The 27,859-nt window shown below is 59.9% G+C and overlaps 1 protein-coding gene across 4 annotated transcripts in view; it reads right to left on the bottom strand.

Moving 5' to 3' along the window:
* Positions 1-27,859, bottom strand: part of AACS (acetoacetyl-CoA synthetase) — a 63,220-nt gene that overhangs the window by 12,007 nt on the left and 23,354 nt on the right. For 2 of the 4 annotated variants that reach the window (XM_042962027.1, XM_042962030.1), the window contains exons 8-17: positions 24,332-24,479; positions 18,960-19,040; positions 16,298-16,422; positions 13,260-13,324; positions 12,987-13,109; positions 10,269-10,382; positions 7,167-7,292; positions 3,444-3,513; positions 2,890-2,948; positions 1,927-2,129 (exon numbers count right to left, since the gene is read on the bottom strand). In XM_042962027.1, the coding sequence (XP_042817961.1) occupies positions 1,927-2,129; positions 2,890-2,948; positions 3,444-3,513; positions 7,167-7,292; positions 10,269-10,382; positions 12,987-13,109; positions 13,260-13,324; positions 16,298-16,422; positions 18,960-19,040; positions 24,332-24,479 (1,114 nt within the window). The remainder of the gene's footprint in view (positions 1-1,926; positions 2,130-2,889; positions 2,949-3,443; positions 3,514-7,166; positions 7,293-10,268; positions 10,383-12,986; positions 13,110-13,259; positions 13,325-16,297; positions 16,423-18,959; positions 19,041-24,331; positions 24,480-27,859) is intronic. The other 2 variants (XM_042962031.1, XM_042962028.1) reach the window with 1 other exon arrangement.

A 27,859-nucleotide genomic window follows, 5' to 3' on the forward strand; every position in this document is an offset into this window, starting at 1 on the left:
GCGCTTCTTTCCTCGCAGTCAGAAGCCTCCCAAACGTTCAAAGCTCCCTCTCGAACCCACGCCTCGTGGGCCCGGCCCGTGGTCCCAACAGGCTTCTGGTGGCAGTGCGGGCGTCAGGCCAGGAGACGGCGGGACAGAGCCCGTGAGTAACACCGCCGGTGCCCTCAACTCTCCTCCACGGGCACCACTTTTGTAAACCTGAGATGTAATTAAAATTCATGCACTCGAAAGACTCAGGCGACGTGTGAACTAATTAAGGATGTAAGCGCTGGCTTCCGGGGGACTGCCTGTCACTTGGGCGTCAGCCCCGCTCGCCCCGAAAAGCAGGAGTCTCACCTGCTTCGTGTGCGTGTAAGCTTTCCACGACAGGTCCGAGAACGACTCGGGGAGCTAATGATTTATACCCTCCATGAGCTGACAAAACCAAGAAGGCCTCGTTTCGGGAGAAATCCCGCTGCTGTTTCCTCTGGCGAGAAGGGTGGCAGGGAGGCAGAAAGTGCCCAGCTCCAGCTCGGGCCTCCCCGAGAGACAACCGTCATCTGCCTCCCATCGGGACGGGCCAGGCTTCTCCACCGAGGGCGGCCGCCTGGCACCCGCCAGCCTCGCCGTGCCCCCAGGGCCCCGGGTCTCCTTGGCTGGGCCGCCCCTCCCCAGCTCGGCAACGCACAGGGCCAACCCGGTCCGTCAGGGCAGAGCACGAGGACCGGAAAACACGGGGCCTTGAAAAACCTCGAGGAACCCCTGAAATGACTCCCCAGCCCAACCAGAGGGGACAGCACCCGGGGAGAGCGAGCAGAGGCAGAGCTGGGCTGACAGGGACCCGGGCGCCAGGCTGAGGACAAAAGACGGTCACCACGACCCGTGTCTCCACTGAATCCCCGTGAGCGGACACGGCTGGGGAATAACCCTCCCGGCAGCAAAGGACACACTTTCCGTCTCAACCAGAGAAAGCCAAGGGGAAGATCAAACTCTAGTCACTCAGAATGTGCCGGAAGCACACAGAACCGGTTCACCGAAGGAAAGCCTTAGGCCCTCATCGGGAGAAGGCAGTAAGTGTCCCTCCCTCCCTGAGAGAGCCACCGTCTCCGGAGTCATCAGGAGTCACCGACCAGGAGAGACAGACAGACAGACAGACAGAACTCCCGAGCTGTGCCTTAACCAAAATGTGACAGAACTGCACGGACGGTGTAGCAAGTCCCGGCCCTGCCCGCACCCCGCGTATGCACCCCTGCTCGGGGCAACATCAGGGCCCTGCTCCAGCTGCCCCCCACCCCCAGCCCCACCCCCTCAGCGGACAGCTACTCCGCAGGCCTCGGAGACGGGCCGGCTCGGTGCGATCGGCGGGCTCCGTGCACACGCGCGGGCGCACGCACTCGGCAGTTTCCGCCGTGGGCTGACGGACACGTTCGCCGCGTCGGCGGTCCGAGTGAATGCTGAGATCCCATCTGGGCACGCCTCCTCCCCCACCCAGAGCCTAAGCAAAGTGCAAGGGGGGGACGAGCCTCTAAATAGACTCGGGTCTTCTTTCCACGGGCAGAACTCAAAATGCAAAGGCAAGGACAGCAGCCGCCAGCGGCCCTTCGTACCGTCAAAATTCATTTTCTCGTTAATAATTCCGAGAACGCACCGAGCCCGCCCCGGGGAGGGGGGGGGGGGGGAGCCAGGTGGATGCGCAGGGCCGGGCCCGCCTACCCTCCCAACACAGGCATTTAGCACAAGTCACTCGAAAGGCAAGTCGGGAAGGGTTAAAAAGAGAGAGAGAGAGAGAGACGGTGGGACAGAAAAGAAAGATGCCGTTGCCAGGCAACGCGGACAAACGACACACAGAGCGTGAGCTCGCTCCTCGGGAGAGGCCGGGCGGCGTGGGGGGCGCCCGGGTGGCGGCTGCGGGGGCGGGGGCGGGGCGGAGCCCGGCGGGGCACCTACCGGGATGCCCTTGGTCTCCAGGATGACGCTGGGCACGTGCCGCGCGGAGAGGCCGCGGCGGATGGCGTTGCGGATACTCTTCACCAGGTCGGGCCCGAAGGCGTGGCCGGACGCCATCTTCAGGAACAGAAGCACCCTCTCCTCCCCGTCCTTGTTGTACTGGGGGACACAGAGGCTGTCCATCACCTCCTCGAAGGCCTCCACTGCAGAGACAGGGCAAGGGGCCACACGCTCGCACCGGCCCCCCTCCCCCCTCCCCGGGGGGAAGAGCCCCCCAGGGGGACAAGCAGAACGGCGCCCATCGCCGGTGAGAGGCACAGCTGCAGCTTGAGCTGAATGGTTCCAAGAAGCCAAACTCAGGCCTGACTTACTTAATTACAAATGAATTTAAAAATAAAAAGGAAGCAAATGCCCGTGGTGGGGGCTCCACTGGTGGGGGGAACAAAGGCTGGGAGCAGACAGATCAGGACTTCTCCGTCCCGGCTGCGCAAACAACCTTGATGTGACAGCAGCAGGAAGCCACCTCCTCGGAAGGCTGATTTTATGGCCTCGGTGGGCATTTTAAAGGCCCACGGATGACTGTGCAGCTGTCCTTATTTAGTGTGCTGAATGCTGCTGTGTGACCTCCAGGAATCACACCACCTCTCTGTGCTGCTTTTTCACCCATAAAAAGCAGACACAACTAAGCAACCCAAGGAAGCTCGCTGTGAAAATGACAGGTAACAGAGCAGGGATGGGACCCTGTGACCTCAAGAATACCGACCGCTCTGGGATCTTACAGCTACAAGCAACGTGGACCAGGTAAGTTCACAAATGTCCATTCCCACGGCTGAGGCAAATGGGCTAGAGTTATGCCAAAAGGCGGGGTCTTTGTAAAACGGGCTCCCGGGCTCCCTGCTAGGATAGGCTGCCCCCCTCCGGGATGACCTAAGAACAATTTCAGGAGCAAGGGAAAATGCGTACCAATGTTATAGATTTCCGAACTGCCGAATCGCACTCCGTTGGGGTTGAGCGTGCCGTCACTGGAAAGAGAGACACGGTCACAAACACAGGAGCTCCTGAGTGAGGCACGTCGCACGGGGATCGGGGGTGGGGGCCACCACCGCCTTGCCACATGGCAACACCGGGCCCTGTCACGAAGGCTCCCTCCCCTGCTCTTTATCCCCACCAGCCACCTTCTCTCTCTCTCTCTCTCTCTCTCTCTCTCTCTCTCTCTCTCTCTCTCAACCAAAAGCCAGACAACAAGGGAGTCCCCTTTGTGTGGAAACACCTGTCCCTTCACTGTCCCTTCCCACATGCACAGGTGTGGCATGTGCCCAATACCCACACATCCCAGGTCTGAAAGGGCGGCTGCTACTGTGGACGGACGCTGGCTGGGCCTTGGCCACAGGCCTCCCACCCCACCCTGGGGCACGGAAACGTGGATCGGGCCCGGCCCCGGCCCCGGCCCCGGCCCTCGGGGAGCAGACGCAGGCTGCCTCCTGTCCCTGCCTCGATGCCTCGGGAAGACCCCTCACCTCCGGCCCAGCATGACGATGCCCCCGGTCTTGGGGTTGATTCTGCAGTAGTCACCGTGCGCCCAGACACCTGCAGGGAGGCAGACGTGCTCCGTCACCCCGAGGAGAAGGGGTCCCGACTGGCTGCCCGGACAGACGCCCACGCAGGCCTGACGGCAACACGATTCGCATGATTCCGCAACGTTAATTCCCGTCTGCAGACGCGGCTGAGGCTCAGAAACCAGGAAGAGGGGTGGCTCTGGGGAGCCAGGGGTAGATGTGACCTAGACAGTGCCCGCCCCAGGAGCACCCCTTCCAGTGGGGGCCCCGTGCACCCGGCCCTGACCCGCACCAGCAGGCAAGAAACACCACTCCTGCAGGGCCCGCCCGACAGGGACCCTGGGAAGTCAGGGGCGCCGACCCCAGCAGCGAGGATGCCGGAGGGGCCGGGGAAGGTCAGTGGGAGCTTCGGGGGAAGGCCCTCTGACTGAACGGTAGGAAGCACAGGCCACGCTTTAGGAGGACGGGGTGGTCTGGGACAGCGAGAAAGACGGTCCGGAGGGGTCCGGACCGCTCTTCAATGAGAAGAACAGAGGCAGCACGAGCAGTGGGAGAAAACTGCGACAGTCTTAGCAACGGAGGCCTGAGCTAAGGCACCAGCCGTGTGGACAGAGCTGAGTAGCTGGTGAAACCCAGGGGACGTGCAAGGCGGTGGGGGCGGGCGGATCAGAGGTGACCCTGAGACCAGGCAGCTACCTCCCCCTGTGTGACAGGGTCCCGGGCTGGCCCTCGCCCTGGGGTGCAGCAAAGCTAATATCCCAAGGGGTCACGGCCCCAGCCTCGGCCACGCCCTCCCCCCACGCCGCCGAGGCGATTGCCAAGGGAGCGGCTGAACCAGCCAAAGGCCTCCTCCCGCCGGCAGATGCGGTGACCCCCCACCAGCCACACAAACGGAGGAGACGCTCCCTGCAGCCACCAGGGGCAGCCTCGCCTCCCGAAACGAGGGGGCCCCTGCGGCCCGGAAGGGAAAATGCCAACTAAAACCAGCCGTGGCGTCTCCACCGAGAGCACCCCTCCCTCTCCAATCCTACAGAAGCTTCCGGACCCGAGGGGCTAACCCAATCAGCTCACGACCATCCGGGAGGCACCACCCCAACAACACGCTCTGCTGCCGCTCGTTCACCGTCACGGCCACACGCCGCCAGGAGCGTGGATTAAGGCCCGTTGAGAGGGAAGTCAGGGCGCCTGTCCGTCCGTCCGTCCGTCCGTCCGCAGGGAGGGTGGTCCCTGGGAGGCGGTTTGAGACCAAAGGACCCCTGAGCTCACTTATTCTGACGCAGAAGAGGACCGTAGGCCTCAAGGTCCTTCCTCCCTCCTCCCCAAGCTGAAGAATGAACCCCCCCTCCCTGACCGCACTTGCAAAAGATTCACCCCCACAAACAGGGAAAACTTCCCGGGACTGCAGGTGCTACGTGTGGGGTGTGGGCAGGAACACAGGAGACCGGCTTTGCACGCGCAGTCCCGGGACACAGAAAGCCGCAGACACAGCAGCAGGGCCTGTCCTGCTCACGTGGGGACTCGGGCGCCCGTGCTGGCACACGGTCTGGTTTATGCGCAGCCCGGTGTCCCAGGAGTTTGATAATTAACGCACGGCCCCGGAAGTGGAGATCAAACGGAAGACGCAAATGCACCCTGAAGGAGCGGTCATTTGTGACAACGAAATGGTTCCGCCTCGTACAAAACAAAGTCGGGAGGAGGAATTCACAAGGGGCTGGTGGCTCTGGGGCCAGGCTGTCAGAGGCTTCCTCGTGGGCTTCCGCAGGCCTGCAGCTCCCACTGTGTCCACGGCAGACTGGCTCTGTTTCTGCGCCCCCCCCCCCCCCGCCCCGGGACTGATGGTGCCTGGGGACGAGCATGCCAGCGTGAAGGGGGAGACCTGGCCTTCTCCTGCTTTCCCCCCTGGAGATCCAGCGCAGGGAACCTCTTACGGTGAGCACGTACTTTTGTACATTAAAGAAGAGTGGCACAGCGTTCCACGTACACAGACGCGCCATCACAGATAAATCGCACAGTCACACGCTTCTCTTACTGGACGCGGGACCTCCGTCCGCTTTGGACTCTTGCTGACGAGGGCTGAGGGACACTGGCCGTCTCCATGTCATCAAGCCCAACACCCTGGCAGCTCGTGGGCAGGCCTAGTGTCCCGTGTTCTCTACACTTCCCTGTGCCCATTTTGTTTCCATTTTTGCCTTGGCTGCCAGGAAACTCAGAGCTGAAGTCATTGCTCTGTAGAGTCAGAACGGTCTGAATCTTTCTTCGCTCTGTTTTTCATTTCTCTTTAAGTTTTTACTAGGCTTTTAAAAACAGTAAGATGTCATGAAGAAAACCAAAACGGTTCATAATTCCCCCACTCAGACAACCCTTTGTCGTGCATTTATTCAGACTTACACACACAGACTTCCTTTCCAAACACAAAAGAGATACTACGCCCTCTGTGCTGAACTTCTGCTCTTCGCTCACTGATTTTTCTTGGATATCACTGCCTGCTTACATTCTCGCCCGGCCTAAGGGTGTCTGGGAGTCTCCTTCCTGCTACAGCAAGGACAACCTTGCCTTCCAACTATTTTCTTTAACCATCAATTCCAATTCAGTGTAAGCATCTCCCAGTGCTGGGGAGTGGACAGACGGTCAGGTTCAACCCGTGTTCACCCAGTCCATGACCAACAGCTTCAGAGTCCCACTGTCTTCACTGCCTTCCTGTGTGCATACTGGTTCCTATACTGCACCTACTCGCAGGAAATACTTGAGGCATCTACTTACAAAACTGACTATATGATGAGATTCCTTAAGGAGAATCAGAAATTCTGTCCTGGGGATAAGCGGAATCCTATGATCAAGCAATGATTTCAACTCCGATTTTCCTGGCAGCCAAGGCAAAAATGGAAACGCAACGGCGACTCCCGAGTGGGAGGTGTGGTGCCAGGACGGTGGTCCTACGCAGGCTGTGCAAACACGCAAGGCCAAGCGGGAAATGGGAGAGGTCCGCGGCAAATTCCGCCACCAACGGTCACCTGCTCTTCTCAGACCGTCCACACGTGGTTAATGCAAAATCGGATCACTCTCTAGACACCGAAGCAAGTACTTGGACCAAACCGCCCTGGGACAGAGGGCTTGCCGAACTGTGAATGGCGCAGCTGCGGAAACTCAGCGGTGCTTCTGAGACAAGGTAGGAGGGGGCAGGGGCTCTGGGACGAGGCGTCGCTCAGAACACGAACCGGGAGGGCGTCAGGCTGCGCCAGAGTGACCAGCGGGTCGTAAACCACCCCACCGTCCAGCCCCTCGGTGAGGACCGGCTGAGGGTGCGTGGGGCAGGAAGGAAGAGTCCGGGCCAGAATCCGCTTGCACACGCCCTTTCCGCCCCGAACGGGCCGCACAGTCCTGAGTAAGCGCGCGCGTCCGCAGCCCTCCCGCGGGCAAACCACTGGCTCGCGCCGGCTCCCGGCAGCAGCGACTGGGGCGCAGGGGCTCTGCGCACACGGGCCGGTTAAGGGTAAGTTAAACCCGGACGCCGGTTTCCCGTGACGGCTTCGAGCTGAAGGTGACAAGAATCTGAGCAGCCGCTCACCATCGCCCCTCTGGCGGAAGGGGCTGTGGGCCGCTCCCCGCGCGCGGGCGGAGGGGGCACATCCGGAAGCAGAGGCCGCGGGCCCGGCCAGGCCGAGTCTGCACCCGCAGCCCACGTACCTGGGAACCTGGAGAAATAGGCCTTCCTGTACTTGCTCCCGTTCTCGTCGTTCCAGAAGTGCGTGGGCTGGCAGGGGATCGGCTTGGTGCACACCAGCTCCCCGCTCTCTCCCCACACCGCCTTTCCTGGTTTGGGAAGAATTCAGAATAACCTCAGCACCCACGGCAGCCACGCCCCCTGGGGTTCTCCCCGCCCCCTCGCCAGCCCCCCTCCCCCCCCCCTTACGCGCCGCGCCGTGCGTGGGACCCACGTGAAGGCACAGCGCGCCCCTGGTCACGACAGCGCCCCTGCAGCCGCGCGCGCTCCTCCCCTGAAGGCCTTGCCTCCCGGCGCGTTCCCCCCGCACCTCCCTTCGATACGTGATTTGTTTTTCCCACACGGGGGTCAATACTTCCACTCCACCGACACCGTCCTGTGTGTTTCCGAACCACGTACACGGCCTCGCGCGGCGCGTGTCCAGCGCCGCTCCCAGTGTGGCACCGGGGGGACTCGCTCATCTACTACGTGGTGTTCCAATCGGGTCGCTCGGGGCTCGTGATTTCCCGTGTGCAATCACGAGCATTTATTCCTCCGGAGACGCACCTCTCTGTCGTTCCCAGCTCTGCTCCCTAGCGCACACACACCACGGGGAGCACCCGCACACACACCACAGGGAGCACCCCCACGCACACCACGGGGAGCGCGCACACATCACGGGGAGCACCCGCACACACACCACAGGGAGCACCCCCACGCACACCATGGGGAGCACTTCCACGCACACCACGGGGAGCACCCCCACGCACACCATGGGGAGCACTTCCACGCACACCACGGGGAGCGCGCACACATCGCGGGGAGCACCCGCGCACACACCACAGGGATCACCCCCACGCACACCACGGGGAGCACCCGCACATACCCCAGGGGGAGCACCTACACGCACACTACGGGGAGCACCCCCACGCACACCATGGGGAGCACACGCACATCACGGGGAGCACTCGCGCCCACCCCAGGGGGAGTACCTGTACCCACACCAGGGGGAGCACTTGCGTGCACACCACGCGGAGCACTCGCACGCACCCTGGGGGGGGGGGGGAAGCACCTGCGCTCACACCACGGGGAGCACTCCCACGCACACCATGGGGAGCACTTACACGCACACCACGGGGAGCACTTACACGCACACCACGGGGAGCGGGACCACCCGCGCACACACCACGGGGAGCACCCACACGCACACCACGGGGAGCACGCGCACATCACGGGGAGCACCCTCGCCCACCCCAGAGGGAGTACCTGTACCCACACCAGGGGGAGCACTTGAGTGCACACCACGTGGAGCACTCGCACGCACCCTGGGGGGAGCACCCGCGCTCACACCACGGGGAGCACCCCCACGCACACCATGGGGAGCACTTCCACGCACACCACGGGGAGCACCCCCACGCACACCACGGGGAGCACCCCCACGCACACCACGGGGAGCACCTGCACATACCCCAGGGGGAGCACTTACACGCACACTACGGGGAGCACCCTCGCCCACACCAGGGGGAGCACTCGCGCACACCCCAGGGGGAGCACCCGCGCCCACACTAGTGAGAGCACTCGTGTGCACACCACTCAGAGCACTCACAGGCACACCATGGGGAGCACGCACACATCAAGGGGAGCACCCGCGCCCACACCAGGGGGAGCACCCACACCACGCGGAGAACCCGCACCCCCACCAGGGGGAGCACCCGCGCACACACTATGGGGAGCACCTACACGCACCAGGGGGAGCCCCCACGCCACACCAGGGGGAGCCCCCGCACGCACACCACGGGGGGCACCTGCGCACAAACCACGGGGAGCACCCTCACACAGGTCTCCTTGCTCACAGGTGCAAATGCTTCTCCAGGGGTAGAATTGAGGCATCACGGGGTACCCACCTTCACCCTCTCTCTCCATCACCACATTGTGAGCTCAACAGGTGGCACTGAGGCACACGTGCTGCCACAAGGGCAGCCTGGATTCCAGCCCCAGGCACAGCACAGGCCATGGAGGCCACGGAGACAGGGCCAGACCGCGTCCCTCCCACTCCCACTGAGTGGGCCTGTGGAAAGCCGGCTGGTGCCCGTCTATCCAGCACCTTCCACAGTGCAGCAGGGCGGGACTTGCACTGAGAAGCCATCACCCCCCATGCATCCACGGAGGCTCCCGGGTTATCGCGTGTCCGTCACCTCTCCTAGCTCATGCCATCCCACCGAAGCCCCAAGACAGAAGACGGGCAGACAGGTAACCGTGTGCCTCTGGAAGCGTCTGTTTCTCTCTGCCAGGAGCATCTCCTCCCGAGCAGGCTACCGAACGCGGCGGCAGCCAGAGCCAAGAGAAATGGTTGGACGGTGGGGAGGAAAACAGACGTACGGAACCAAGAACTTTTCTGAGCAATGACCCCAGGCAGCACCAGGGAAAAGCCTTCTTCTGAAGATAAGAACGGATTTCCAGAAAGGTCTCTGGCAACACTCTCTGTGAACTTCAGGAGAGACCCTTCCTGCACTCCCCAGGCTCGCAGCCCGGTGTGGCCACGACTGCTGCTATCTCTCCCTCTCCCTCGTGCAAACGGGAGCGGGCACAACCTCCCCGTGCACTCCGCCAGGTCGAAATAATGGTGGCTGCAGTGCAAATTTGTGCAGTGCACACACCACACGCCAGGCCCTGTTTGGTGCTGGAGACACAAACAGGCTTTGCTGATTTATAGCCAGTGGCTGCTAACAGGTTACAAAGCAACCCAGAGAGGCCAACCCCCAGCTCCCTCACTGGGTCCTCGTCAAGGTCAGGGTGTCGGACTAGCAAGGCAGTACGGCAGCCTCAGCAGCATCTCCGACGTTTGGATGCCGGGGGAACGGCCGCCTTCCTGCTATTCCTGAACACACAGCTCTCCACTGTGATCCGGCCCAACACCGACTTCCCAGGTGGGCAGGCTGAAGGGGGTTGGGGCCGGGCCGGGCGAGAAGCTGCATCACTCTGCAGGCGAGCAGGGCCTCCCCGCTCCGGGAGGTTCTGCAGAACTGACACCAAGCATCCAGGTCACGCCCGGGCATGGAAAGAAAAGTGGTCAGTGAAGCCGTCACCTTCCTCGTTCCAGGCTTCCACGGCCATGCCCAGGTTCCGGGCCTGAATCTCCCCTCGGTACACAGGAACAGAGAAGTTCTGGCCCATGAAGCAGGAGATGATGTCGGTGCCACCTGCAGACACGACAAAAGGAGATCCACATTCAGAAGACGGGGACAAACGGCCGAGTTTATTACTGGGGAACACCCCACGGGGGAGACCCCAAAGGACAGCTAGTCCCACTCTTTCTCGAGATAAATACAGAAAAACCCCCGGATGGTTCCGGCTTCTAGAGGAAGAAACGGAATTGCAGCAAACCGCCCGTGTCTGGGGGGTTTATTCTGTGACCAAGGCTTCCTGCCGCAGGACGCACAAAACAGATGACCTCTCGTGGTCACCTCGAAATTCAAGACACGGGCTCAGGGAAAACGGAAGCTTCGCCCGTTAGATCTACGGCACGGGCACCGTCTCGCAGACGGTCACGCACGGAGGCCCTTTGCTGGCGTGTGCACGCACGCGGCCGCTGGGAGAGCAGAAACCCCGAGGTCCGTGCAGCGAGGGCCTCCCACATGAGGCAGTGCGGGATGGGAAACACTCCAGTTTCAGGAAGGAACTCGAAAGGGAGTCCAATCCCAAGAGCCACGGAGACAGGAGCGGCAGGAACCCCCGAAGCCGGACCCACCGCTGCCGACAACTGTCCCCTTGCTCCCCTCCCCATGAAAACGAGGATCACGCTCATCTCAGCGCCCCGGGCCCCAGGGGGGGTGCCAGCACGGCCCCCAGATGAGCACCAGATGCTCTCAGGGGACGCTGTGACACACACAGCACTGGCCCGGTGCCGAGAGGCTCTGAGCCGAAACGGCCCGCTGTTAGAATGTCACCGAATCGCCCAGCAGTACCGTGGAAATCCACTTCCCGAAGCTTCTACAAACCAGCATTTGGGGCAGGGAACGTGGGTGGCTCAAGGCCCACAACTCTCAGGAGGGTAAGGAGCGGACGTGAGTCTCCCGACACCTGGCTCTCCTCCCAGCGGCCAGAGACCCTCCACGCAGACAACCTGCTCATACAGACAGGAGCTCCTTAACCCTATTCCTGCTTCTCCCGAGGACCGTCTTGTCTCAGGACACACAGCTGTTATGTCTCAGGGCTTCACGGCACCCCACCGAGTGGTACGCGGGCAGCAGATATGTACGGATGTCGCCTATCGTGAGGCCAATGACTCCACGAAATAAGGGACCGGAGCCCCGGCGTGCCCACCCACTCGGCCCCTGGCGATCCCACGCTACAATCCACTCCTCGTGAGGGAAAACTGAGGCCCAGAGGGGAAAGGGAGGTCCCAAGACCACTCTCGGACGTTGGCGGGATCCCTGCTCGCCCCAACGGCCCAAGACCCCCAGCCTCGGGCCAAAGGTCCAGCTGGAAGGAGGAGGGCTGGCGGGGGCGTCCTCAGCCTCAGGCTTCCAGCAAATCAAATGGCGTCTTTTAAAGATGTGCTTTCAGAAGAATACAGTCATCTAAAGATTTTGATGAGCTGCGGGAGAACGAAGCCCAGGTCGCACCGTTAAGGGGGAAACGTGGGACAGCGGGAACCCTACGTCAAATGCCCCCCCCCCCAACACTGCTGTGCCACCTACGCACAGACAGACGGCCTCTGACAGAAACCGGCACGGGCTTCCTTGGGGAAGGAGGATGGGGGGGGGGGGGCGGGGTCACCACCCTATTTCCTTTTGGATTCTGAATATACAAATTATCTTCACACAACTTTATGTTAGGAAAAAAGTAAGGGGGAAAAAAGCCACTTGAAATCCCAACGCGCATACGCACACGCGGGTGTCCACGCACCTGCACACGTGCCTTTCTTCAATCTACAAAGGTGACCACACTTGATAACTCTGGAGTCTGCTTTTCTGAACACATCACAACCCTCTCTCAATTATAGTAAGTAAGTTTCCATCTAAATAAAAATCGTCATCGTCTCCCTTCTAACAGCTGCAAAAACGAAGGATGCACCATAAATGATTCCATCAATCCCCTTCTACTGGGCACACAGGTCATTTCCGGCTTTCAATGAACATACGCAACGTTGCAACGACTGTTCTTATACACAGCCGATTCTTAGTATTTACAGATTCCGTAGTTGCAAATTCTCCTACTCGCTAACTTTGTAACCCCAAAATCGACACTCAGGGTGCTTTCAAGGTCGTCTGAGAACGTGACCCGAGAACCAAGCGGTGAAAATCTCGAGATGCCCAACACGCACGTTCCCGGCTGAGGTCCAACAAGGCGGAGAGCCCTGCCCTCTGGCTCCAGCTCCCGTCACCGCGAGGACCGGAGGACCGCGAGGGGAGGAGCTCAGGCTCCGGGGCGGCTGCGCTGGGTTTGAATCCCTCCACCGCGCCCCGTTAGTGGGGCATCTCCAGCAAGTCGGTCAACACTCCTGAACCTTGTTTTCCCTTTTGTAAAATGAAGGAAACAGAATCTACCAGAAAAAGCCGTTTCCAGGACATGAGATCGTAACTGACGTGAGACACGTAGGTGCATTATCTCCCCCAGGAGCCACGGTTCAGCATCTGCCAACTCGGCGACTTTCTCGAACCTGACTACCAGGGACAAGAGCCAACGTGCACAGAGGCGTGTGGGTCAGAGGCTGTGCGCGCTGGGGGGGACCGGCCCGGTCGTGTCCCGTGTCCCGATTCCTCCAGCACCCCCTCCCCACAAGCACACAGAGGGGAGCGTACCTGAGATGGAACCCAGAAGGATGCTGCTCTTAATGCACCTGTAGACATAGTCGTAGCTTTGGGCTTTCAGCGGGGAGCCGGTGGACAGGACCGTATGAAGCGTCTGGAGACTGTGGGTTTCCACTAGGGCGAAGGACCACGGAAAGATTAAAACTAAATCCGACACCTGTAGCCTGGCCTGCGTGCAGGAAACAGGTAACGGAGCAGCTCTGAATTGCCTGGCTGGCAAGACGGGGAACGGGCCAGGTGCTGCGAGAGGCACGCTTTACTCACTTGGCTTCAGGTCTTTCTCTTCGAGCACAGCCAGCCACTTGGCACCCGTTCCAAGGATGGTGATGCTAAGGGCACGGGAGGGAAAGAAGACAAACTCTCGGGCTCCTGCACAGGCCATGCACCGAAGCCTTCTAAGATTAGTGACTCATCGCTGACAAGTCTGCAAAATCCAAGACACGTCACTTTCCCGGGCTGAATTGATGCTCGCTATTGAGTTCAGAGTGAGTCACGACACTGTGTTTACCGTAAGTCCGGGTACAGCAGGGACAGGTCTGCACGCTGACTCTTAACATGCCCAGAACCCTGGGTCCCCGGACCATGAGGCTCCGTGGAAGATAACGACCCACACGACAACCCACTATCCTCCCGATTACGGGATATTTTCTCTTTTTCGGCCAAAGGAAGCCATAAAATCAAGACCCCTCAGCCGGCCCCACATCGATTTCGCGCTCAGGCCACAAGGGTCTCCTTCCCCGGCACACCTATCTCAGTCCCGCTCAGGGCCTGGGCTCTCATATTCCCTCTGCCTGAACGTGTCATGGCCCCTCCCCAGGTCTGGAGGTTCAAGTCCCAGCCCCAGTGCCCTTGCCTCCAAGGGTGTCCCTGACCCCAGGGCACCAATGGCACTTCTTTCTCTCCTTTCCCCATTCGGGTGCCAGCCCCTCGAGGACAGGGACTGTCCCCCTCCACCACCGTGCATGCCCCGGGGCCCGGCGGGGGACGCGGCACAGAGCGCACACCCAGATACGCGCAGGCGGGTGCGCAAATGATACCGGCAAAGGGCCGTCCCGCAAGTGCACTTTGCAAGGTGAGCTTGTGGGCCCGCCACCAGGCTCCACCGAGAACTCTCGCACTCAGAGACAGGCGACACGGGGTAATCCGGGGGGCTTTGATGCAGGCCCAGTTACTGACGCAGCCCACACAGAAGACCCCAGACTTCTGGCCCCAGCCCTCACCCGAGTATTCCCCGAGCCGGGCTCCCAGAGCCCAGAAATACACCCCAGATGATGAAGAAAGCCAGTCCTTTGAAAGAACCTCATCTGTGCCGACACAGCAAACGCCCAGTCACCAACCGAGGGGGCGAGTCCGTGCGCTGGCACGCTATCAGTCGGCGAGGATTTCATTCCTACATTTATCGACGTTATTTTAAAAACCAGACGCCCTGAAACGGCCCCACAAGATCCCTGCCGTTCAGCCGCTCGCAAGGGCCGCAGCTCGTGCTACAAACCGGCGGGATCTGACGTGACCACACGCGACTCAGTTTTTAATTTTCGCCTCACCTGACACGCACCCCCCCTTCGATCGCCGTTGGCAGTGGGAGCAGGCGGCGGAGGCCTGAGGCCCTTGCACGCTCCCCTCCCCTCGGCTCCCGCCCGGGCCGTGCAGCCGCACCAGCCTCCGCGAACCCGGCGGGCAGGCTCTCCCGGCCGGGTCCGGGGCGGCCAAGGCCACGTCTCTGGCAACATCTGGGGCACGAGCCAACCAGGGCTCAGGACGTGCCTACCACATGGGCCCAGAGCACAGACCTGTGTCAGACACACACCCACGTGCACGCACACCCACACCTACACGCACACGCAGGCACACCCACATATGCACTCACTCTTGCTCACGCACACTTACACACGGTCGCTCACCCTTGTGCACACGTGCACACACATACACACGTGCACGTACACAGACACACACAGAGCTGGGTTTTCCTGGGGCTCTTCATCCTTCAAATTCTTTAGCATCGAACCCCAATAATGCACATTTTCTGACCCCCTGCCTGTCTCACACACACACACACACACACACACACACACACACACACACCAGAAAGTGTCCCCACCTGGAGCCTGGTTCACAGGTATTAAGGGTAAAGCTCTTAAAGCCATCTACGTTCCCAGAGATTCGATTAACCTTTCGTTGGAAAACAGTCTCATTAGGAACTAACCTTCCTCACCAATATCGGGAGCCAAATGTCAGGATTTAAATATTACCCAGGCCAGGCAAAGCTATATTTGAAATATTAACGGCCAGGGATGTAAAAACGTTACTGGCTCCTTCTGTTTCCCCACCGTGAACGGATTCAGACTTAAAGTAACGAGCACATTTCAGAGCACGGCTGCTTCTGGGCCCCCAGGGTCTGCTGGTTCTATATTCTCACTCCTGGAACCACGATCATTAGGCCAACAGTGACCGCGCAGCACAGTGGTGAGGACACCTCGGTCGGTTACGATTAACTCATTAGCAGAGAAAGCACTCCCACGCGGTCGGTCTCCTGGCCATTTCCCACAGTGATGAGGAGGAGGGGATTTAGGAGAGGGGGCCCCGCGTCCTTCCCCGTGTTCTGCCTCTGCTCCTCAGGATTCCCGCGTATCACTCGATCAAGGAACGAGCCAGGACCGCACGGAGGACAGACCCCCTCACACAGCGTCTGCGGCAGCATCGTGGAGCAATCTCCGGACGGGCTCGAGGAGACCCAGGGGGCAGCAGGCCAGCACCGCGGGACGGCTGGCAAAGGCAGGACTCCCCTCTCGCCATCGGGCCCAGAAGGCCAGCCGTGGGAAGCCCAGACCCTGCGAACGCCCCAGTGCTGGGCTCGGCGCCCGCCCCCTTCCCGTACGCGTCCACACCGTCCCCCGAGCCGCCTGTTTCACACCCCACCTCAGCCTTGAGCCGGAGGAGCCCTGCGTGAGACAGAACCCTCGCTGGCCCCGTGGCCCTGTCTCCCTTCCTCCTGAGCTTTCCCGCCAGTTCTTGGATTCCAGAGTCCTAGAAACAGGATCACGTTCCCTCTCCTGATATCCTGATTGTTTCAGACCCACTCCCGGCCCTGGGGGGTGGCCCCCCAACTCTACACGAAGACTCCCCATCTCCTTGGTGGGCTCCAGTCGGGACTGCCTGCCCCTTCGCACCTCCCTTGGCGACTTCAACCTCCCACACCCCCCCTCGCCCCCGAGGGGCACCACGCACCCCGGAGAAGGTACCTCCTCTACGGCAGCCGACCGCAGGGTGGCTCTGTGGCCCAGCGTGCTGTCTCGGGTACCTACCCCAGCCGGTCAACCAGGTCCCAGAGCACGTTGGGCGTGGGCACCAAGGGGGAGCCGTCGTACAAGACCAGGGCCGCTCCCGTGGCCAGAGCGGACACCATCCAGTTCCACATCATCCAGCCGACCTGGAACAGAAGGAGCACAGTGCCAACCGAGCGCCGGGCCAGCCGCCCTCACCTCCACCGTTCGGCTCCTCACGTCCCTAGAAATCCTCCCGAAGCCGAGCCAACGGCTGCTGCGAACCGCCCCTCTCAGATGCACGAGGCTTCGCCCCAGGAATTTCACGCCAAGAGCCGACCGCGCACATCAGATCCACGCACACACGCGCGCTAAGAGGGGTCGAAGAACGTCCGCCGCGGCCTTCCCGGGCACAACGGGAGACGGACGGCAGCGAGACGCCCGCCAACGCAAACGTGGTCCCACACGGGCACAGACTACGGAACACCACACACCGAGTCCGTGAACCCGCGTCCGACGTCTGCACCCGGATGGCCGCCCGCCGCGGCCGCCGACAGGAACGAGGTCTGAGTGGATGCGGACAGGTGTCTGAGACGAGCTTAAGTGTGAAACACGCCAGCAGAGGGCACGCGGCATGACCCCATCCACACCGGGGGGGGGGGCGGTGCACAAACCCAGAGGCCCACGGGGCACGCACGATGCGTGTGAGAACGACCGCCACGGCTGCCCTGGACCCCGGAGGATGCCGACATCTCACGTGCACTCGGGCGTGCTGTGTGAAAGGGTTCCCACACGCAAGAAGTGCCTTTTCTGTTATCTACGAACAAAGTTTAAGGCACAAAGGTGCTGGCAAACCCACTGACAACAGCTTTCCCGTCCACGCAGGGGATCTGTGGGCGGTTCCAGAGCAGGGCAGCCAGAGGGAAGCTCCGGCAGGAATCTGCCCGCACCGAGGGCCAGGAGGACACCCCACCGGCAAGACGGCCTCGCCCGGCACCCCTGCGGCAGATCCCAAGGGGGGACCGGGTGGCCACAAGGCGCCCCAGGCCGCCTGCGGGCACAGCCCGACAGAGAAGCCCAGACGACGGCTTAGAAGACACGACTGGCACACGGCCTCGGCAAGTCCCCTGCGGCCTGAACCAGCCTCGGCAAGTCCCCTGCCGTCAAGAACCCGGCGGCCCCCGGAGCCCCCTGTCCTTCCCCTCGGCACCACCAGGGTCGCACAAAAATCTCAAGTTAGGTGAGCTGCCTTAATATCCCTAGCTGAGTTTCTTTTACTAAAGAACTCGTCTCCAGAAATCAGCACGGCAGCCCACACAGCTCGCGGCCCGGCCGACCCGCTGTCCAAAAAAGCTGCTAAAGGGGCACCTGGGTGGCTCAGTCGGTTAAACGTCTGACTTCGGCTCAGGTCATGATCTCACGGTCCGTGAGTTCGAGCCCCGCGTCGGGCTTTATGCTGACAGCTTGGAGCCTGGAGCCTGTTTCGGATTCTGTGTCTCCCTCTCTCTGACCCTCCCCCGTTCATGCTCTGTCTCTCTCTGTCTCAAAAATAAACATTTAAAAAAAAAAAAAAAGCTGCTAAAGTGGGTCACTAAGTGACACAGAGCAGGCCTGGCTCCACAGGACAAGCCAACCGCCTGTCCTTCGTGGGCAGGACGCTGCCGGGGAAAGTGAAAAGCCTCCGGGAGGACCGCTCCAGATCTGCCACGTTCCGGGCACTTCCCTCGATCCAAAACCCTGTCATTTGAAACCACGTGGCCCCGGGAGGCCGCTGAGTTGGACGTGGTCGGGGCTGCGGGGGTCTTTGTGCCATTCAAACACGACGCCCGTCAACCCTGCTGGGCTGGGCTTCCGCGTGGAAAGGGCCCGGAGGCTGGCACTGCCTGGCACCACGGGCCCGCCTGTGGGGACGGGGTGAGCAGGGCTCTGGGATACATGCCTGCAGCTGACAGAGACCCAAATCACAGTGAGGAGCGAGGCGACCAAGCATCTAACTGCCAGCTTCCGGGGCAGCTGGGGCAGGTGCCCTGGGTTCAGCCACAAAACGCACTGGCAAGGACTTGGGGCAGAAAAGAACTTCCGTGAGGGCAGCGGCAGCCAGTGCCTGGGCTTGGCGTGGAGGCTGCCTGAGCCGCACGCCCACTCCCGGGGCAGGGACAGGGGCCTCCTGGCCAGGTTCTGGGCTGGCAGGCGGCTCTGGTCCCCAGGGTGGCCTCTCTCAGGCCCAGCCTGGCCTCCGCACCGGACCCCCAGCTGTCACAGTCATTGCCACCTGGAAACACTTCCTATTACCACCACGGGACTTAGTGGCCTCAAACGCCACCGATTTACTATCTCCGAGTTCTGCAGGTCCAAAGCCCAAAGTCAAGGTGTCTGCAGGACCGCATTCCTCCTGGAAACCTCCGGGGAGAATCTCTTTCTCGGCGTCTACCAGCTTCCAAAGGTCACGCACATCCCTTGGCTCCTAAGCCCACATCACTCTGACCTCTGCATCCCTCAGAACAGCTCCTTCTCCGACACTGACCCGTCCACCTCCCTCTTACAAGGACCCTTGTGCTCCCGGCAGGCCCGCCCGGCTAGCGCAAGTGAAGGCCCCGGCACAAAACCCCCGGCTGAACCGCATCCACCCTGAAGGAAGCAAAGCGAGCGACGGGAGGGACGCAGAGGGCAGGAGGCACCCCCCGGACACGCACGCTCGACTCACCGTGGTGTAATACAGGAGGGTGTCGCTGCTGTCCATGTTGCCGTGGAGAACGTGTTCCTTCAGGTGCTGGATGAGGGTGCCCTGGGGAGAGGCGGGGGACACGGCGTGAGCGGGGTGCCCCTGCGCAGACGGCACAGGGGGCACAGGCGCAGAGCCCCGGGGAGAAGCCGACCTCCCGTCCCTCGCCCGGAGGAAGCAGACCGCCTAGCAAGCCGGGCCTGGATGCTCTGCCAGCTGACCCGGGGGTCTCCGGGGGCCGGTGGGGGCAGCCTCGGACCGGCCTGTGAGCTCCGGGTGCCAGAGAGACGGGGAGCACCGTGGGACCCCAACCCCAGGCAGAAAGCAGGAGAGGCAAAGTCAGAGATACGAGAAAACCGAACAGAAGCCCACGTGGCAACATGCACCTCCAGGGCGGGCGCCAGCCGGGCGGCACTGGGATGCTTTGCGAGTCTCAGACCAGAGCTCGTGCGACCCTTGGCCGAGGGAGAGCACGAGGCCCTGCTTCCAGCCCAAAGGCCCAGTCAGACCTCCCGACCTCCACGCCCGGTCCATTATTTCTCTCCGTGAACGTTTAAGAGGCAGGACGTGCACCGGGCCCAGCGCTCTGAGGCACAGGCCACGACGGGCCCCCTCCCCGGCCCCAGGTCTCTGGGCGGCTCCTCCCTGTGTCTATGGCCAGGGACCCTGTAGGTTCCTTCATGCTGGTTTTCTTATCCGGACGCACTGCCCTGCCCTTTGCTTTTTCCACGTAACGTGCCCTGGGGCTCCTTCTCGGGGCACGGAGCTTCCTCGCGTCTGATGTTCAGCTCTGTAACACTCCAGTGCCCATGCCCCCTCGTTCCCAACTTGCTCTGCCTGTCCTGCTGTGAGCCTCAGGAAAGGGAGCACCGGGCGGACGGCCAAGCAGGGGCCCTGCACCAGCCCCTTCTCTCTCCCGGCCTCAGTGCTCCCATTCTGCATGGATCTCACACACGATCCCGAGGCCACACGGGGCGCTGCCCCTCGGAAGCCCCTGAAGAGGGCTGGCCCCACACTTCACTCTGGTCCGCGGACGGGAGCACCTAGCCGACGTCAGTGGGCCCCCATTGTTTAGGGACTATCGGGGCTGAAGCGAGGACCCCTTATCACGAGCAGCCTTGACGACTGACCCTCTTTGTATCCAAGAGAAGTAAAAACGAGCCAGGAGGGAAAGAAGATCCCTCTCGAAGCTCAACGGAAACCCTCCTGCCCAACAAGTTCTCCAGCTCAAGAGTCAGAGCTCCCATTCCAGAGCGTGTCCAGAGAGGCGCCCTTCGCCAGGCCCTTGACGAGCAGCAGGGACCTGAGCCACTTGGGGGCCGGGCAGACCGCAGCACAAGGACTTCCGCTGGGTGGGGGGGGACAGGTCCTTTCTGAAGGTCCCCAAGGCCACCTGCAGATTCCTGGAGTGGGCCTCCCATGGCTTTATCGAGCATGCATCACGGGGCTCGGGGACAGCCCCCTACCCCGGGGTCAGGAGCTTCTGTGCAAAGTTCTGTGCACTGTTCTCCCTCAGAGTGGGTGGGCACCTACTAGGGGACAACAATCACTTCAGAACTCTCTCAGTCAGCACAAAACATCCCCACGGCAAATCCACAGACAGGGCCAGGGGCTCCCTGACAACAGCAGCCTGTGGCAAATCCCCCTCCCATTTACTTAAAATGGGCATTTAGGGGCACCTAGGTGGCTGTCAGTTGAGCATCCGACTCTTGATTTCAGTTCAGGTCATGATCTCACAGTTCGTGAGTTCGAGCCCCGCGTCGGGCTCTGTGCTAACAGCTCGGAGCCTGGAGCCTGCTTCGGATTCCGTGTCTCCCTCTCTCTCGTTCTGTCCCTCCCCCACTCGTGCTCCCTCTCTTTCAAAAAAAAAAAAAAAGTTAAAAAAAATTCTTTTCAAAAAATAAAATAGGGGCGCCTGGGTGGCTCAGTCGGTTAAGCGGCCGACTTCGGCTCAGGTCACGATCTCGCGGTCCGTGGGTTCGAGCCCCGCATGGGGCTCTGTGCTGACCGCTCGGAGCCTGGAGCCTGGAGCCTGCTTCGGATTCTGTGTCTCCCTCTCTCTCTCTGCCCCTCCCCTGTTCATGCTCTGTCTCTCTCTGTCTCAAAAATAAATAAACGTTAAAAAAAAAAATTTTTTAATAAAATAAAATAAAACAAAACAAAACAAAACCGGCGTTCAGTTCAGACCTGTATGTTCGCCCCGCGGTCTGCTCCAAGCCTGGCCTGTGTATAACCCCACACGGGCTTGCCGGGGCCTCGTCCTCCTCTCAGGTGGCACAAAACACGCCAGGCTTTGCTTCCCACTCGAGAATCTCTCTGAATGAATCTTAATTCACAGCAACGGTTCTGCTCTTAATTTTTAAATATTTATGGGTGAGTCTGAGGGGGAGGACAAACAACATATCACAGGAAGAAGAGGGAAGCTGCTTTCTGACACCTCTTGCGGACGTAGAAAACACAGCCTGCAGACCCCGCATGGCCCGGCACCGCCGCGCGCCCGGGGCACGGCCAGCGGTCCCCACGCCGCGGCCCTCCGCCCGGCTGCCTCCAAGCCCCCAGCGGAGACAACGCTGACAACAGGCAAGACGCCTCGTCACTTCTCTGGAGATGCGACAGCCCGGTGGAGAGAGAAGGAGTGTAATTTTTCCTGACTTTTCCACACTCTAAATATACCAGGCGTGATGATTTTATGAGCAAGCTACATTATATCAAATACATTTTTATGTTCCTCTCCTAAAAAAGTGACATTCGCCATGCAAAAAGCACTAAAAATAAAAGCACAGTGAGACATTTTGGTTTTTCCTTAAGTGTCTGCTGTTTTGCCACGCAGACCCCACCCTTGTCTACAAGGTTTCTAAAAATGCTCCCCTCTATAGCTCGTTAACGGGCCCGTGACCAGGCGGACCAGGGCTCTCCTCTCCAGGGAGGATGTGATTCCAGCAACCACAGCAAATGACATCTCCCGACTTGATTTAATAAACTAGGAAGGTTTGAACAACAGGGTCAACTCACTCTCACAAAAACGCGACTCAACTCTGGCCAGCGTCACTTCTAGAAATAAAGCCTTGGGCCCCCGGACTCCCCCCTCCCTCCTGCCCTGTGGTTTCCTGCGAAGTCACCAGGGGCTCTCGGTGTTTATCTGGAGGCTCTACGTCATAACCTGCGATCAGACCTCCAGCGAATCCAAAACCAGGTAATAATGAAGCCACTGCTAACTCCTTTCCCCATTCTGATGAAAGCACTCTGTGAAAAGCTGCAGAAGGCTTTAAAATGATTCAAATGTAAATGTTCCCTTTGTACAGAAGGGATTCAAACTGCTTCGAGGCAGGGGGAACATCTGTAAAAGCCAAATGCGCTAGAAGAGAAACTTTATATTTAATTTTCAAATAGCACCATCTTGTCGAGCAAAGGCTGGAAAGCGGTCTGCGAACAGGACGTTTGTCCTCTCGAATAACCCCCTTCTTCTGAGCAGCAGGAGAAGAGGCGGCCACAACAAGGTTTGACCAAGAGACCGCAGGCTCTTCTCCTCCCTACAGGCCAAGCCAACTGAGGGAGAAGCCAGGAAGAGGGTCCAGAGACAAGCTGTGGAACGGACCAGGCAAGAAGCCCAGGCTGCGGGAAGGAGCACCAGGCACGGAGCCCCTGTGCCCCCCGAGACCAGCCCAGGAGGGGTCTGAGTTCCAGGAGGGGACCGACTGTGCCAGAGTCAAAAAGAAGCTCTCCCATCAAGGCCAGAGGCGGGGCAGGAGGAGATGAGGCCAGGAGGGCTCACAGTCACAGACAAGGAACTGTACCTCGGGAGAGTGACCCATTTAGATGACCATCATGAAATAAACTGACATCAGGGGCCTCCTGAACATCACTTCCAAAAGGCATCGCCCCAATCTAACCCGCAGGAAACATCGACCGAACCCAGACAGCCATTCTGCCGGACCAGAGGCTGGGAATCCAAAAATGCCAAGGTCGTGAAAGGTGAAGGCAGGGGAAGGACACCAGAGGCGCGACAGCAGGCGGCTGCGAAGGATGTCATGCGGAGAGTGGAAGCACCCGAGTGGTGATGGTATCACATCCACACGGACTTTCCTGAACGCCACGACGACACCAGGGTTTTGTGAGAGAACGTTCTCGTTCTCGGGAGGTATGCACTGAAGCACTCAGGGAGAAGGGCCGGGACTCCCCAATTTGTCCTCGAGGGGTCAGCAAAAAGCTAAAGAATAACAACGTGTGTGTGTGTGTGTGTGTTCAGAGAGAGAGAAGCAAAGGAAGAGTCTTTCAAGGAAACATTAAGAACGGACGCTGAGGACGTTAACGATGGCGGAGTCTCGCTGACGTGCCCGCTGCGCTCCCTACCCCTGCACCTGTTCCACGGGCTTGGAACTGTTCCAAGAGTGAACGGTTGAAGTCACTAACGTCTATGGATAAAATCTCACGCTTAGTGGGAAAGCGTCATTTCAGGTGCTTGAATGTGGTTGGACTTTCGATGAAATAAACAGGAAGACGAGAAGTATGTGTTCTGGGCTGAACTGTGTGTCCCCAGAGCCACACTGTGAGGCCCTAGGGCCCAGGACCTTGGAGGGTGACTCCATCTGGAGACGGGGCCTTGGAATCGGTGGAGAAGGTAGAGAGACCACCGCAGCGGGTCCTAACGCAGTCTGGTGGATTTTTTTTTTTTTACAAAAAGAGGAAATGTGGGCAAAAGCGAGCCCCCAGGGACGCCTGCACAGGGGGAAGACCGAGGGAGGACTTCCGAGTGAGACGGCGGCCTCTGCAAGCCAAGGCGACAGGCCTCGGGTCCAACCGCGGACCCCTCGATCTGACTCCAGCCCCGGAACTGTGAGAAAGAAGGGCATGTCTCCTGCTCGAGCCCCCGGCCCGTGGTCCTCGGTCACGGCAGCCCGAGACGACGACCACAGTGCTGGAGCCGTGCTGGGACAGCTTCCTAAGTGCACTTCAGGACCTAACCCAGCGGCTCTCCGTGCCGGACCACAGCCCGCGGTCGGCGCTGTTTCACCACACCACCGAGCACACGCACGCGCGCGCTCTTCTCCCCTGCGCTGCTTCGCCCCTCCTGAAACGGGCCCACGGCGCGGAAGTCAGGGCTCACCCGGGGCACGCCCTGCCTCGGACGCACCGCGGGGCCTCCGCACCGGTCACTGTGGTGACGGGCGCCACGGCAGCGCCTGGGGCAGCAGCTCCGATCTCCACGCCGCCCCCCAACTCGAAGGGGGGCCGCGTGCCGCAGCCTCTGGGGAGGGGGCGCCGTCTGGCTGGGGCGGCGGTGCGGGGCGCAGAGCCGGACGCCCACCTCCGCCAGCCGAGCCCCCGGGAGAGCAGAGACGGTTGGAGAGACGTACCCCCGCGGAATGCACCATGCACTTGGGCGCTCCGGTCGTGCCCGACGAAAACATGATGAAGAGTGGGTGGCCGAAGGGCAGCTGCTCGAACTCCAGCTGTGGGGCCTGCTCGCCCCTCCCGGTGGCAAGAAAATCGTCCAGAAACACACTGGGGGCAAAACACACAGACGCAAACGGTGAACGTTCCAGAACGCTGGGTTGTATCCCGAGGCCTCCCAGGCTAGACCTGGCCGCTCGCTGCCCTCTACTGCTTCCGGGAAGGATTTCCTGGGAAAACTAACCTTGTTTGCAGAAGTCCCACCCACCTGAGGGATCCACGCTAATTGAAGGAAAGCTGACAGAGTGAAAATTCCACGTTGCTTTATCAGCACACTCCCAGGGCCCAGGGGGGTCTCGTCTGAGAACCTGCTAAGTGCTTTAGCAAGCATGTGGAGAAGGACCACTCACAATTAACGCATCCTGTCTATGTGCAAACTCAGGGGAAGTGACTCTGACACCCGGCCGCCCCAGCAAGGAGCAGGGAGAGGAGACACCAGATTCCCGAGCTTCTCCACAGACGGTCAAGAGCAAGAAGGTGGGGCCAAGATCTGAAAACTACAGTTTCTGAGACAGAAACACTTTTAGGCAGGGGCGCCCGGGGGGGCTCAGTCGGTTAAGCATCTGACTTCGGCTCAGGTCATGATCTCGCAGTTCGTGGGTTCGAGCCCCGCCTCGGGCTCTGGGCTGACAACACGGAACCTGCCTGGGATCCTCTCTCTCTCCCTCTTTCTCCGCCCCTCCCCTGGTTCCTTCCCTCTTTCTTTCTCTCTCAAAATAAATAAACTTAAAAAAAAAAAAAAGAATCCCAAACTGCCCTACGACTCAGCAATTGCACTACCAGGCATTTATCCAAGGGATACAGTTGTGCTGTTTCGAAGGGGCACACGCACCCCAACGTTCACAGCAGCGCTATCAACAATACCCAAAGTATCCCAAATGTCCGCCGATGGATGAATGAATAAAGAAGATGTGGTATGTATGTGTGTATACACACATACACACACACACACACACACACACACACACACACACGCAAATGGAGTATTACTCGGCAATCAAAAAGAATGAAATCTTGCCATTTGCAACTACGTGCATGGAACTACAGAGTATTATGCTAAGCGAAATTAGTCAGAGAAAGACAAATATTATGACTTCACTCATATGTAGAATTTAAGATACAAAACAGATGAACATAGGGGTGCCTGGGGCTTAGTCCATTGGACATCTGACTTCGGCTCAGGTCATGATCTCGCGGTTCATGGGTTCGAGCCCCGCGTCAGGCTCTGTGGCGACAGCTCGGAGCCTGGAGCCTGCTTCGGATTCTGTGTCGCCCTCTCTCTCTGACCCTCCCCCACTTGTGCTCTCTCTCCGTCTCTCAAAAATAAATAAATGTGAAAAAAAATGAAAAAAAACACAGATGAACATGGGGAAGGTGATCAAAAATAAAATAAAAACGGGGAGGCGGGGGCAAAACATAAGAGACTCTTAAATACAGAGAACAAATTAAGGGTTGCCGGAGGGGTTGTGGGAGGGGGGGGATGGGCTAAATGGGCAAGGGGCATTGAGGAAGACACTTGCTGGGATGAGCACTGGATGTTACACGTAGGGGATGAATGACTGGAATCTACTTCTGAAATCATGATTGCACTCTACGCTAACTAACTTGGACGTAAATTTAAAAAAAAAAAAAAGCCCAGCTCTTGACTACTGCCTAAGAAATCCACCCCCAAAGCTGACATAAAGAACCAATGCACGTGGCCAAAAACCAGCAAAGGAAGCACAGACCTGTGTTCTGAGCAGAAACAGGGCTGTTGAAGCTGCAAAGCCATCTTGGGAGAGGTGCCTTCTCTACTTTGAGACCAGCAGGAACATTGATCCTGGCCCATCCTTCCACTGGCTCGAAAGGGAGAAGGGAGGGGGGAACAAACCCGCTGTTTTGACAGATGGAACTTTCTCTCTTTCAGGGAAGGGGGAGAACCAGCTACACTCAGCCCGCAGCGATTTGCTAAGAATAATTACTGAGAAACACAAATGCACACACTCTAAAGCGGTCTTTGAGGACAAGCACGTCTCCTGGGGGCGGCATGGAGGTTTACAAAGGGCATCCAGAATAATTCCACTCTGAGCGGTAAACAAACAAAGCCTTCTGCTCCTCGGTGTCCGGGAAATTATTCGCTGTGGAACTTTCCAGCCAATGAAAGCCCCACTCCTCCTCCACCTCCCTTCCCAACCCCATTTACACAAAGCGCTCAATCTAATCGGATACCGCGCACAAAGCCTTTTCTTCCGAACGGTCTATAAATCACAGTAAATAGCAGTTACTTGTGTCGCTCTTCTAAAAATGAAAAACCCCGCAGGGCGGGCCCCCCACCGGCCCGGTCTCCGACACAGGCACGTCCGTGTGCTCAGTTTATCTGCGGGATCCGGAATCGAGAGCCGGGTAGCAGGGGAGGTGCGATTCCCAGGGTGGGGCGGGGGGCTGTGATGCTGCAGGGCGCTCTCGTTTCACACCAATCGCTGCCGAACACGTTCAGAGGGATAAAAGCTGGGCCACCGTGGGGCCAGAAAGCCTGCCAGGCTCTCCTCCGGCCTCTGGGCGCGATGGCCCCCAACATAAAGCAGGGAGCTGTGTCTGCCGTGTGAACGGGGACCAGGGCTCTGTCATCGAGCTGTGATGTATCCTGGCGGGTAGGGTTCCCGCGGCACAAGGGACAAGTGCAAGCCCCGGGCCGGCCCGTAAGGCCCTGCACACTCTGACCTGGATGCTCCACGGAACAGAGCCCCCCGCGGCCTGTGGCTGTCGCCTGCTCCCCACGACAGACAGCACTGCTGAGGGCTAACAACCAAGCGTGCCTGTCCAGCACTCACTCATCTGACGCTCGCAAGTCCGGGACGAAGGTGCTGTTCTGCTCATTCTACAGGCGGGGAACCCAGGGCCCACACAGGTGAATCCCTCACCCAGGGTCACACAGCGGACGTCTGGACCTGAGCGGTCCGGCCTGAGACCACAGCCCGCAGGGAAGAGGCACCCTGCTGACAAGCACCCTGCCCGTCTCTCAAGGTCGCCTTGGGTGCCGCCTCCCCCAGATCCCACACCCTTCTCCCAGGCCCTGGGCACTTCCTGCCCACCCCCCCCCCCCCCCACATTCAAGGAGCGGGCTATGTCTACTGGGCCCGATGGTCATGGCTCACCCTCCCTGCAGGTGTGGCCCATCTGCCTGCCTGCAGGGGGCGCCTAGGTGTTTCAGGCGGGTGAGCGTCCAACTCTTGATTTTGCTCAGGTCATGATCCCAGGGTCATGAGATCAAGCCCCACGTCAGACTCTGCGCTGGGCTTGGAGCCTCTCTCTGTCTCTCTCTCTCTCTCCCTCCTCCTCCGCCCCTCATTCCCCTCTAAAGAAAAGCCCTCCCTGTCCCCCGCCACGGGACACAAGGACCCCACTGTGCACCTGTGTGACGCTTCCCACGCAGCCTCAAGGGGCCGCCCTCC

The sequence above is a fragment of the Panthera tigris genome, chromosome D3, assembly GCF_018350195.1.
Source record: "Panthera tigris isolate Pti1 chromosome D3, P.tigris_Pti1_mat1.1, whole genome shotgun sequence".
In the NCBI taxonomy this organism is placed as follows: Eukaryota; Metazoa; Chordata; class Mammalia; order Carnivora; family Felidae; genus Panthera; species Panthera tigris.